This window comes from Bufo gargarizans, chromosome 8 (assembly GCF_014858855.1).
Source record: "Bufo gargarizans isolate SCDJY-AF-19 chromosome 8, ASM1485885v1, whole genome shotgun sequence".
Taxonomy (NCBI): Eukaryota; Metazoa; Chordata; class Amphibia; order Anura; family Bufonidae; genus Bufo; species Bufo gargarizans.
This window is the reverse complement of record NC_058087.1, coordinates 34,025,881-34,039,515: the sequence shown is the minus strand read 5'-3', so window position 1 is coordinate 34,039,515 and position 13,635 is coordinate 34,025,881. Positions and strand designations below refer to the sequence as shown.

Sequence of the window (13,635 nt, the reverse complement as noted above, 5' to 3'; positions counted from 1 at the left end):
ATCAATATAAAAAAATAAAATCCTACAATTTTCACACTGCACTCTTGGTCTTTGCAGATCACTTTCCTGCAGTCATCTGCTTATCATTACAGACAGGATTATTATGACCGATATCACCTATATGTGAAAATAACACAGGGTCCACCATTCAAAGTCTGCTCCCTCCTGACCTCAGCACAGGCCACAGTCATGCCTAGAAAGCTTTCAAAGAAGTCAATGTGTCCATTGTGTCTATGGCCCATGGGGCTGCTATCAAGCATATCTCTAAATGCCGTTAGGCCTCTTTCACACGAACGATACGGATTGGCTCCGGATGCGTTCAGTGAAACTCGCACTATTTTGCAAGCAAGTTCAGTCAGTTTTGTCTGCGATTGCGTTCAGTTTTTTCCACGCGGGTGCAATGCGTTTTGATGCGTTTTTCACGCACGTGATAAAAAACCTGAAGGTTTACAAACATCTGCTAAAACCATCAGTGAAAAACGCATCGCATCTGCACTTGCTTCCGCATGCGATGTGTTTTTCACTGAAGTCCCATTCACGTCTGTGGGGCCAGGGCTGCGTGAAAAACGCAGAATATAGAACATGCTGCGATTTTCATGCAACGCAGAACTGATATGTGAAAAAAAAAACAGCTCATGTACACAGACCCATGGAAATGAATGGGTCAGGATTCAGTACAGATGCTATGCGTTCACGTCACGCATTGCACCCGTGCGGAAAACTCGTGTGAAAGGAGCCTTAAGAACAGCTCAGGTGAGATGGCTGCCCCCATAATCATTTCCAGGAAAAATAATTTAAAACATGTACAGTTAGAAAAAAGTAATGTCTCACTGGTGTATAAACTGGCAGAAAAATTTGTTATTGTGACACATTTCCCTTAAAATACACAAATATTTTTCTCAGTTTGAAAAACAAAGTTTCTGAACTTTTTTTGTGCAGCATTTTTCAATCGCATCTGCCCTTGAGGACATGGACTCAGTGGAGATGGACTGTAGGGTAAGACTTGCCGAGCTGCAGAGACGATACAAAGAGAAGCAAAAGGAGCTGGCAAAGCTACAGAGGAAGAGGGACTCTGAGTGAGTATTTATTCATTATACTCCCTTCTATAGCGCTGACATATTCCGCAGCGCTTTACAGACATTAGCATCGGGCTGTCCCCAATGGGGCTCCCAATCTAAGCAATGGACTTTCATGCACAGATTGACCACCCAATTTCAGAATAGAATTAAATTTGCTTGTGGAGATGCTAATGTGTTAAATCTGCCCAAAGATGGACTTGGCTTGCAGATTTTTTTTTTTACTGTTGCCACTATGATGCAGACATGCGAGCGGTGTCTGCCAGATGATTGCATTAGCAGAATAGAAACAGAATGATGAGAGCATCTTACTGTGAACAAAATATCTTTCTTATTATTTGATAAATTAAAGGGGTTGGCCACTACATAAGTACTTTCCACAAAAAATCTGAATAATAATGTCTTTATAATGACCCCCGCCCCGTTCTGCGTGCAGCCAGTTTGTCCATGGCTGCAGGCGACATGGAGGAGCTTTAGAGAAAGCTTGTCCATGGCTTTATTCTAACTGCACATGCTCTGCTTTTCCTAGTAAGAGCAGCGCATGCCCAGTCTGCCCCTGCCACTGGCGCGCTCCCTGCTCCGACTCTGTCTCTACAACCGGCTTATTCCTGTCAGAGTTCGGAGCGGGAAGAAAAGTAAGAGCACGTCGGGGATCAGAGGTCCACACCTCTGGTTTTACAGTTTTCACAACGTTCACACCCCTGTTTATTTGTTCTAACTGATTTCACATATGTAATGTACATAATGTAACCCCGTCCCTTGGGGTGGCTTAAGTGTTCTTTTGGCACCGTTTGTTGCACTTTTGAGTGTCAGCTCTGAACCAGCAGGCCCTGTCTTGTCAACTTAAAATTGGAGCCTGAGCGCTGCAAAACTTAAATAAAGGATACAGTTCTCTTAATCTTTCCATTGTGATGGTTCTTGCGCTGCCACGATTGCCCCTCATATGCAAATATCCTACATTGAGTTTCTGTACTTCCAGGTTGTCTGTACAGGACATTCCCTCCAAGCAGCTGGCACCATCCCAAAGAGGGTCTCCGGACATCATGTTCATTTATCGCATGCAGTCCACTAGTGTTGTGCCTGAGCTTGCACTACTATGAGAGGAGAGGATCTGTTCATCAGATATCACCATGTACCTATTGTTCTGATATAATTACCCTATGAGCGTCCTCTCGCTTTGGTAGCCCTCTTATTTTTGCCATTTTCTGCTCTCTAACATACAAAGTATTTTCATTGTGTCCTATTATTGCATTCTTATTAAAGGAAACCTGTCACCATGATTTTGCGCATAGAGCTGGGGACATGGGCTGCTAGATGGCCGCTAGCACATCTGCAGTACCCAGGTCCCATAGCTCTCTGCGCTTTTATTGAGTTAAAAAACTGTTTTGAGTGATATGCAAATTACCTGATATGAGTCCTGCAGCCGGAGATGAGTCAAGCGGAAAGGAGCCCAGCACCGCCCCGCGTCCTCCGAATCTCCTCCTTGCTGGCTGATGTCACAGAGCTGGAGCGCCGAAATCTCGCGATGCGCGAGCTAGCGCATGCGCAGTGTCGGCATCATGTTCATTCCCTGTGCTGGCATCAGCACAGGGAACGAACTGCACATGCGCTAGCTCGCGCATCGCGAGATTTCGGCGCTCCAGCTCAGTGACGTCAGCCAGCAAGGAGGAGATTCGGAGGACGCGTGGCGGTGCTGGGCTCCTTTCCGCTTGACTCATCTCCAGCTACAGGACTCATATCAGGTAATTTGCATATCAATCAAAACAGTTTTTTAACTCAATAAAAGCGCAGAGAGCTATGGGACCTGGGTACTGCAGATGTGCTAGCGGCCATCTAGCAGCCCATGTCCCCAGCTCTATGCGCAAAATCATGGTGACAGGTTTCCTTTAATGTAATCTGCAAACAGATTCATGTTAGGTTCATAATATTCTTTGTAGAGAAAAATCCGATGAGAAAATTAAAACCTTAATAAGAAGGGGTCCTGGTCGACCGAAGAAGAGGAAACATGGAATACAACCTCCTTTTCATCACCAAGAAAGGATGAAAAACAGTAACATTAGGAAGTAAGGATGTAACGTAAAGTACAGAAGCTTTGATCACATTTATTTGGGATGCTGAATGAAAAAAAGCTTCTTTTTTTTTTCCCCTCTCTCTCTCGAACGTAGTGTTCATAATTTTATATTCATGATCGTCATGGACATGGTAAAATACCAGTTATGTCTATTTTTTCATGGGGAAAATTGAAAATTGATTTTTGGTGTCTTTTTGTATTCTGATTATAATGACAGAGATAATTAACCTACACCTCATAGCTGCTGTAGATTTGAAAGTCTTGCACACGGACTGCCTGGAAATGCACCAAATTTAGTAAAAGGCCAGTTGCTCTTAATAAATTTGCCACATGGACTGTATACTATGATTGGTGTTTATAACTCAAGGGTAGATTTTTCTGGATTGGTCTTCAGGCACCATGTCACATTTAAAGAGATCATGAGATACCCCTACATTGGAAACCCCCAAAAAGTGATCCCATTTTGGAAACTACACCCCTCAAGGAATTTTACAAGAGGTGTAGTGAGCACTTTGACCCCAGAGATTCTTCATATCATTTAGAAACACTTTTTATTTATTTTTTATTGAAGAAAATGTTGCTTTAACCCAATTTGTTTGCATTTTCACGAGGGGTAACAAGTAAAATAGCACCACACAACTTTTTACCAGTTTTCTCCTGAATATGACAACAACCCTATAAGTGATCATAAACTGCTGTATGGGCACACCGCAGGGTTCAGAAGGGAAGGAGCGCTATATGGCTTTTGGAGGGCACAGTTTGTGGAAATGGTTTCCAGGTGCTATGTTGCATTTGAAGAGACAAATTAAGTGGTAACCCACAAGCTACAGTATCTCAGGGACTTAAATAGTGGTGTACTAGTTATCCACAGAGGGGTGGTAACCCTTGTCCAGCAGTGGGTGCACTAAGTCCCATGCTATTTTCCCACTAACTCCTAGAATAGGGACATTCAGGGGGTTCAATCTGGGTGTCCTTCCCTTCGTAATCTCGGAACCTGTGGCTCTAACCAGAGGTACCTTTTGCACAGCTAGTACATGAGAATTAATAATATCATACGTTGCCCTTTTGCTGGACAGGTATTGGGTGAATTTTACTCAGAGGACTTTTTTGGGCTGTACCCCTTAGCAAACTTGGTGCTAAATTTGTTAAGTAGTGAATTAATTTTAATTAGATGATGTATTACTATTAATTGTTCAGTATCACGGTTCAATAGGCATATAGGGTGATATGAATCTGCCACGTGAAATAAGCTTATTCTGTTAATTCTGGTGGACTTTCCAGCTTCCATATTCGATATCTGCTCTGTCGCTTGGGTCTCATGCACACAACTGCGGACTGTTTTGCTGTCCGCTAATTGCCGATCTGCAAAGCACGGTACCAGCCGTGTGCGTTCCTCTTTTTGCGGAATGGAACATTCTGCCCTCTATAGAACAGTTCTATCCTGTATCTATTTTTTTGTGGGTGCAATGGAACGGACATATGGATGCGGCCCTATGGAAGTGAATGGGTCCGCATCTAACCCACGCAAAATGTCTTGGTTATTGAGCGGTCACCACAACTTGCCATTTATTTTCTTGTTTTTTGGTTTACCCTTTGCAGGCTTAGCAAGTGTATTTTACTCTCTGAGAAGACTAAGGCGGGTGACTGTCTGCAAACTACACTACTCAACATATCAGAAGTTGAGGAGTTGGCAAATGAGAGAAAAAGTGGAATAGATGATTGGGGGGATCACAGCAGTGCATCAAGTTACTTGCATGAGGTAAATAAAATGTCATATATAAAATAAATACATTGTATCATTCATTATTTAACAGTCAGGATCTATCAAGGATAGATTTCTAACATAAGGAAAAGGCACTGATAATTTCTAGTTTCTTGATAAAAACATCTGAATTGTTTCTCACAGGCTAAAAGTAATTTTGGAAAGAAAATAAATAATGGCTATGCACATTTTGCAGTAATTTTTGGTAATAAATAGACTTTGCAGTAGGTGTTGATCAAAAACAAATCCTCCCATTTTTTTCCACAGCTTCTATGCAACAAACCCTGTGTGGTCTGATGCCCTTCTATCTGTCCACTACATACATTCATTAGGTAAGCAAGAAATGGGGGACAGATAGAAACGGAGTATGACTGCCTAAGGCTAGTTCACAGCTGTGGATTTTCTGCAGCAAAAAAACTGCATCACATGGTGCATTTTTGTTGCTGATTTTGTTGCAGGAATGCTGCAGATTAGACAAAGATTTAATTCTTTGCACTGGAAACGGTGAAATCCGCAATGAAATCTGTGGTGTAAATTGACTTACTATTGATGTGACCACAGCTGGGTTTCTGCTGCAAATTCTTTTTCTGCCATTTGTTACTGAGAATTGCTAAAAGCTCATTCATTTTGCTGGTACTGTTCAACGCTGCTGATTTGCTGCACGGAAATCCGAGCTAATCAGTCGCTTCTGAACTCTGCCTAAGGGCACATTCACATTAGCACTAGTTATTTCTGTGAGTGGCTGAACAATGAAAAAAACTGACACATAACTGACGCAAATGGAGTCAAACAGACCTCACTGACTCTAATGGGGCTAGTTCGGTTTCCATTTGGGTACCCACTTTTTTGGCATTAAAAAAAGTCCTGCATGCAGGACTTTTTTATCCACTCTTTTTGGTGGAATCTGCGATGGAGACCCTGAACGGAGCCTCCAATGCAGATCTGAACATGCCCTAACCTATGAGATACCTGGGTCTGCATAGGAGCTGTAGAAATAAAAACAGTAGAACATGTAAATCAAACCTATTTGCAAAGTTGATTCATTTGTTTTGTTTTTTTTTGTAGATACTTTGGGTCACTAAAAATGAAAATTTGGTTGTCGACGTGTATCTTTAAAGAGGACCTATCACCACAAAATGCAATGCAATGCAGACACCATGTTATAGAGCAGGAGGAGCTGAGCAGATTGATATATAGTTTTGTGGGAGTCAGTAAAACTAATACATTTATACCTTTGCTTTTTCCACTTCCCGTGAAGATCTATCAGTACAGGGAGGAGGTGTCATCAGCGACAGCTATCATAACTACCACTGCGGCAGACCAGGCGACTGCTATGGGGCCCAGTCTTAGTTGGGATCATCTCCTCTTCTACTGGAGGTGAAAACTTGGTCAGGACCCTCTAAAGCAGGGGTGCACAACCTGCGGCCCGGGGGCCACATGCGGCCCTTGATACCATTTTGTGCGGCCCCCAGCCATCTGGTAACAGACATGTATGCCTATGTCTTGTGGCTGCTCACATGCATTTTTCATGTATTCTTCCATTAGATGGGAGTCCTGGAGGTGTAACTAGACATTTATGATATATAACTGTGTGTACAATACGCAATAAATACAGTATTTCACTTGTTAATACCCCTTTAACTTTTATTTTCGGCCCTTGTTATTCCTTCAGTCTGACAATGTGGCCCCCACCCAGAAAACGTTGTGCACCCCTGCTCTAAAGGAACAACTTTTAGCAAATGAGGCAGTGGAAAAATGGTCCAAGGTTTATTGAAAGGGTTTTAGGCGGAAACCCTTCTGTCCTGTGTGGGGGGCCTGGTTTGATCCTTGCCATGGGGCCCTTACTTCTCTATGTACGCCACTGGCTGTATACCTACTTATACACACAGTGCTATCAGTCGCTGATAACACATCCTCCCTGTACCAATAGCTGTTCACAGGAGATAGTAAAAGCAAAGATATACATTTATAATTTACAGGTTTTACTGAATCTTTTCCCACAAAACTATATATTAATCTGCCCCGCTCCTCCTGCTCTCTAACATGGTGATTTCAGATTGTATTGCATTTTGTGGCGGCAGATTCTTTTTAAGAACTGTTTGATAGTTGGTTTTGTAATTGATAAAGGTTGACTATCATATTTTTTATTTTTTTTTTATAAGTTCACAGACCATTGTCAAGAAAAGCAGAGAAATTTAAGAAGCCGAAGAAGAAAATCAGATTTCCGGCAGATGCATAGAATTCAGCTTTCCCGGATTGTTTCCAAAGAAGGTAGATCAAAATGTTGTGCAAAGTAGCTAAACCAAAAAAATTACCTTTTAACTTACAACATTTTTATTAATTTTTTTATTTGCTAAAGAGAGAGGTTGAAAATATTTCCCCAATCGTCCTTCCCTGCACAGCAGGGGAAATCAATGAAGGAGCTGCAGCGCCCTGTTGCCTGTTCTAACAGTTGATGACGGTCCTGCACTGGGTCTGGTACACCATCATTTCCTGTTTTCCTCTGATCCTATCCCATTCAGTATACATGCACACTTGGCTGAGCATACATGTATATGGGAATCAAGAGAAACCACTCTCAGAAGTGTTAGGCCGGCTTTGGAGATGCATTTCAACCAAGCAACTATCCTTCACATCTGCGATCTAAAGTATATACAGTGCAAAGTTTTAGGCTACTTTCATATCTGCTCTTTTGCTGTCCGGTTTTGAGCTTCACAAACCAGAGCGGAATGCATTCTGATGCACTCTGTTCCGGTTTGTTCAGTTTTGTCCCCATTGACGACGAATAGGGACAAAACGTAGGTGCCAAACCAGACAGCACAATGCCAGTGTGAAAGTAGAGGTACCAGTCGGAACCGAACCAGAGTTTAGTTTCAAGTTTGAAAGTGTTTTTCCACTTTAAAAATCTCTTATGAAAGTTATTCAACTAAGTCTCGCGTGACTTTGCGAATAACTAACTGGCTCTTCGGAGACCATACATTCTAATACTGTATGGCGATGGGTCTCCCAGTACAGTATTAATCCAAAGTTTTGAACGAAGCGACTTTGGATGTAACATCTGAAGCTTGCTTCACTCAACGCTAATAGGGACTGCTAAACACTAAGTCTATCTAAATAAATCCTTCTCACTCCCAATGAGCGCCATAGCTAAGCAGATTTGGCTTTCAGAGTCCCCAGAAAGCTGGGTCAAAGCCATGAAGTTGTAGCAGAGACTGAGGAATATTAAATCTACCAAGATAAAGTCCCCTTCTCACTTCTAGTGTCATAGCTAGGCAGATTTGCCTTTCACAACCCTGGGAAAGCTGGGTTAAAACCAAGTGGAACTATAAAAGAGACAGTGGAATACTAAATCTACGAAGATAAATCCCCCTCACCACTCCTAAATAGTGTCATAGCTAGGCAGATATGCCTTTTAGGAATCTAGGAAAGGTAACCTGCACAATGTAAGGGTAACATTATATGGGCTGTGTGTATGGCTACAGTAATCCGGCTTTCCCAAACTGATAAAATGCCATATTTGCCTAACCAGACAGTGAGAAATCCCTCCTGGTTATATAGGCAAACTTGACATTCAGGCACCTGGAAAAGCTGGGCAGCACTTTCTTTAGTGTCAGTGCCCTGGTACTGAATAATATAGCATCACACTTTCTGGGGAGTGTTTGAAAGAAGCTTTTGAAATCTTGCAGTTTCAGAGCGCTCTGGGTGTCTATTTGAAGTCATCCCTCTGGACAGCCATTGGAGTCCCAGACACAGCCCGCAAAAACTGTCACAGTAGAATTTTTGTATGATCCCTGAACAAGTGCTTTACATCTTAAGTCAGTCTAGGGGTAAAAGAATGAGAAGACAGGACTCATGGTGGTATTTAAGTCTTCAAACGCCTCTTTAAACGCCAAACCGCAGAAGACCCTCTTTATTAGCAAAGCCCTGGGTGTCACCCTTGCAATCGAAAAATGAAAAGGAGCCAATAGGATTGTGACGTGTTTTAGCAAAGAGTGACTTATATATCCTCATAGTATGCATCTGGACCCAATCAGGATACTCCAGGCGGGAAAACAAAACAGGAAAGCCTATGTCTAAATGCATGACATCCCATGTGTAGCCATCTAATTTTTATACCAAATATTGCAACCCAGGTATATTCAAGATTTTATTATATTTAAATAATCTCACTATATAAAAGTGAATGGGCATTAAAGAGGTTGTGCACCATTGGGGGGCGTTTTAGTAAACCCCCTCTCTTTGGCAGACCTTTTAAGGGAAGCATACTTAGGCTAGTCTCACACATCCACTGTAAATTCCGTCGGGCTGTTCTGGCAGATGATGCTGGGAATCGCCTGTACACAAATCACAGCATACAGCGGTTTGTGTCCAGCCGATCCTCCACATTGTCTGCCAGAATGTGGCCGGATCTCCTCCTGACCCCATTATACTTAATAGGGCCGGTGGGCATTCCCTCAGCATCTGGCAGTGCAGGATCCCATGAAACCGCAGGTATGAAGCTAGCCTTACCCGCTTCCAGGTGCTGGCTCCTGGTTCCTTCTCTTCCTGGCCTTGACTTCCCTGCTCCCAGGATATTCCAACTTGGAATTTAGATTATGAGCCCCCAATACAGACAAGGTGAATTAGGACATTCTATGTCTGATTTAAAAGGGTTTTCCAGGGCTTTTTTTTACTGATGACCTAGTCTCTCGATAGGTCATCAGTATATGATTGGTGGGGGGTCTGACACCGGGTCTTCTGCCAGTCAGCTGTGAGCGCGGTGTTCCTGTGAGCGCTGCGGCCTTCTCCGTATTGTATAGCGGCTGTGCTTGGTATCGCAGCTCAGCCACATTCACTTCAATAGGGCTGAGCTGCTCCTAGACTATGTGACTGATGAATGTGATGTCACACAGCGTAGGAAAAGCTGGAGAAGGCCGCAGCGGTACTGTTAGTGCCAGTGCCATGTCAAGCAGCTGATCGACAGGGGTCAGGGGCGTTGGTTCCCCACTGATCGGATACTGATGACCTATCCAGAATATAGATGAAAAAAAGCAAATTGACGGCAGCATCTCCAGAAGTGAAATTGATTCACAGGGTCCATAAAAAACATGCAAAAATCGCCAAAAAGGTGCAACGTTTCGACTAACAAGTAGTCTTTATCAAGCATGATAAAGACTACTTGCTAGTTGAAACGTTGCACCTTTTTTTACGGACCCACTGTTAATCAATTTGGAGATGCTGGCGTCAATTTGCTTTTTCTCATTGATCGGAGGACCAAAGTGGATCTGAGGTCGTGATGTGCTGATGCATTCCAGCTTATGTCTCCACGATTTCGAGTGCTGCTCTGAATATTACTATTACCTATCCAGAATATAGGTCATCAGTATTAAAGTTTTGAAAAACCCCTTTAAGCAATTATTATTTATACCTTGGTTTTTTTTTTAGGGAAAACATGAGCCAGTAGAATTGTAGAGGAAACCTCATCAGTGCACGTCCTGTACAACTATAGAAAGTACAATGTTTTTTTACCTCTGTTTTAATTACAGATACAGACTCTGAAGATGACGACAACATAATAAGAAATGAGTGGCTGTCCCAACCCAAACCATTGCATTACAGCATGTGCAATATGCTGACACAAAATATGAAGACCCTTGGAAGATCCCCGTCGCCTCATCGCATGTCTTCATTCTATAGGACTCCCAAACCTAAGCAGACACACAGAAATAGACACCTCTGTTTACTGCTACCTGATCAGGAGGCCGAGTCTTCTTTCAGTGATTCAACGGAGGACTCAATGGACCAAGGTTACTAGTTTTACAAAGCAAACGTTCAGCCCCAGACAGGGAATTCCGCTGTTCACGGTGATCTCTTTTTGGCTATCTGTCTGTTCTGCAGTTTCAACTATTTTCCTTTGCAGTTGATAGTGTTTCTCTATTTGGCTCGTTGTGCGAGCTCTTTTAGTCTTCATCAGTCCGCCTTTTCCTTTTAATCTTGGCATGAAGGTTCCATCTGAGAAACAGTCTTTGTATTTGGAGAAAGTGTGAGTGTGTGATTTGTTTGTATTATAACGTCTTATTAAACATACCAATTTTATTTTTTAATAATGCCAGTGTACTTTGTGTCTCTTGCAATGCATTCTAAATTGTTAATATAGTTTTCGCTTTCTTTTTTTTCTTTGTTCTGCCTATTTTCCGTTTCCTCCTTCCCTCTGCATCACTCCAAGGATAATCACGTTGCTTACAAGGTCCTGCAGTGTTCATGTTTCAAATATCCCTCCTTGCTACAAGGGTACAAGAAAACATATCTTATTGTATAGTTGATTCTAATAATCAAATTTATAGGGTATGTCAACCATTGCTGTAATGCATCTAAAATAAGACTGATTACTGCTTTTCATCTACAGCTCCTATGCAGACTTGTCCATGGTCACAGATCCCAACAAGCCTTGTACAGTATGTGGTCAGGTCCTGCAGTCATATGTTGCTCGGGTCCATTTTCCCTTTGTCCTTTGTCTGTAAGGCTACATTGCCACGGCCTTATCCATTTTGCGGTCTGTACAATGTGGTCACTGGCCGCGTGCGTCCTGCATCCCTTTGTCAAAACATACAAGAATGGATAACACGGCAGGCGGATAATGTCCATGGGCTATCCGCATCTTAGAAATGAAAGTGTCTGCGTACAATCGGCAAACAATGCGGATCGGACACAGACCAAAAATAATTAATTTAAAAGATCAGGCAAAAGGAGTGGAGAAACACACGACTTCAGGAAAAGATTACACACAGAGTTCGTTTCTACTCTGTAATCTTGGGAACACAAGTCCGTATAGAAACCGTAGACTGAAAAAAAAGTAATGGCCCATATTTACTAATATCTAGACGTTGTTGTAAACTGCTCTAAAATTTAGTCTAATTTGGCTCATTTTGGGCATAAGCGGTCACTGAGAAATCCGACAAGAGGGTGTGGCTTATGGGAAAGGAGGTGCAGCCTAATAGGCAACATATAGTGGATATAGTGCCCAAAATAAGCCACAATTCTGGTGTATACATTAACATGTTTTTTTTTCTGTTTCCGCTCTGTTTTTTTTTTTTTTTTTGCGGCCCATGTGCAGAATCATTCACTTTAATGGGACCGCAAAAACATTGAATGTGTGCATTCTATGTCGATATGTCTGCACGGCCGTTCTGCAAAAAAATAGAATATCCTATTATTGTCTGCATTACGGACAAGATTGGACTGTTCTGTAGAGGCCAGGACGTTCTGTTCCGCTAAATGCAGAATTCACACGATCGGTATCCGTGTTTTGCGGATCTGCAATTTGCAGACCGCAAATCGGGCAACAGTTTTGTGCATGAGCCCTAAGCCAAACACCCCTCAGTATAGAGTCGGACAGAGGTGTCTAGCCCTGCAGTAAATTTATCATCCAGCATGAGCCACTGTGATAAATCTGGTTCAGGGCTAGACAGCCGGGCTATGTTTACAGCAACTATAGGATTAGTAAATCTGATCCAGTGTTTTCAGATGAAGACTGTTTGTAAAGCTGTTCTTTACTTTATATTTCTGTAAGGACTGATTGCACTGCTGCATGTTTCCTTTATAGGGCAACTAACCCTTTAGACAAGTTTATAAAAAAATATTCTAAATGCCCTGAAATTGTTTTTTCTAATATACTTTTTTACTGTAGATTTTACTGTATTACTAAACAAATAAGCACCTGACGTTCTGTGTGTCTATGGTGCTTTGGAATCAGTACACTCGTGCACCGCTGACTGCTGGAATAGGGGCTGCAGCAAGCGCTGAACCGGCAGGAGCACAAATCACGGGTACAGGCCGGACCCCACTACGTTCAACTAAACCAGAGACCATGGCACCTGCAACAATGTGCTCTGCAGAGCATTGAGTGAAGCGGGCACAGGCAGGACCCTGCTCCGTTTAGCTACATCCTGGTATGACCACTCAGTACAGGAGACTCTGGCACTTGCAACGATGTGCAATGCAGAGCATTGAGCGGAGTGGGCACACTTGGGACCCCACTATGTTCACCTAAATCCTGGCACAGCACATGGGTACAGGAGACCCTGCACGGATGTGAGCTGAGCGCAGCGGGCACAGCGATGTGCTGCAGCCTCTATTCCAGCAGTACAGTGGGATCTGTATATCTGTACACCACTGACATGTCAGCCATGTACGACTGTACTGATTCCAAAGCGTGATACACATCCAGAGCGTCGGGTGCCTATTTCCTTAGTAAAACATTAAAATCTGTAAAAGTATATTAGAACAGTTAATTTCAGGGCATTTAGAACACTTTTAAATAAACTTGTCTTAAGGGGTAGTTGCCCTTTAACTCATTCTGAAAAACATAATATAGAGAAATATGAACCTATCCAATGTTCTTTATACAGCGCATGATAAAACAATGACAAGATACCTCCCTATTACCAGAGAGCAGTAAACTTCCTGGAGTCATACGTTTTTACTAAACCTGGGGGATATTTGAGAAGTGGATAGTGCCAAGACTCGCTGTAATACTAAAAATGTGCAGAAATTAACCAAACTTTTCTAGAATGCTTGCTTTTTCCTTGCAGCTGCTTGAGCATTCCTTCACCCCTGACCCTTACCCATGATGCTTTGAATGTCTGTATCGGTTTCTTGCATTTGCTCTTACGCTGCTCTAAGGAAGCAAAGTGATTGGCTGGAGTAGGGCAGACAACGCACAGCGTGGGTCAGATTGCAAGCCATCA

At 42.6% G+C, this 13,635-nt stretch overlaps 1 protein-coding gene across 2 annotated transcripts in view; it reads left to right on the top strand.

Moving 5' to 3' along the window:
- Positions 1–13,635, top strand: part of TNRC18 (trinucleotide repeat containing 18) — a 149,077-nt gene that overhangs the window by 84,720 nt on the left and 50,722 nt on the right. For both annotated transcript variants that reach the window (XM_044303212.1, XM_044303211.1), the window contains exons 12-16: positions 940–1,076; positions 3,014–3,139; positions 4,747–4,906; positions 7,072–7,180; positions 10,435–10,695. In XM_044303212.1, the coding sequence (XP_044159147.1) occupies positions 940–1,076; positions 3,014–3,139; positions 4,747–4,906; positions 7,072–7,180; positions 10,435–10,695 (793 nt within the window). The remainder of the gene's footprint in view (positions 1–939; positions 1,077–3,013; positions 3,140–4,746; positions 4,907–7,071; positions 7,181–10,434; positions 10,696–13,635) is intronic.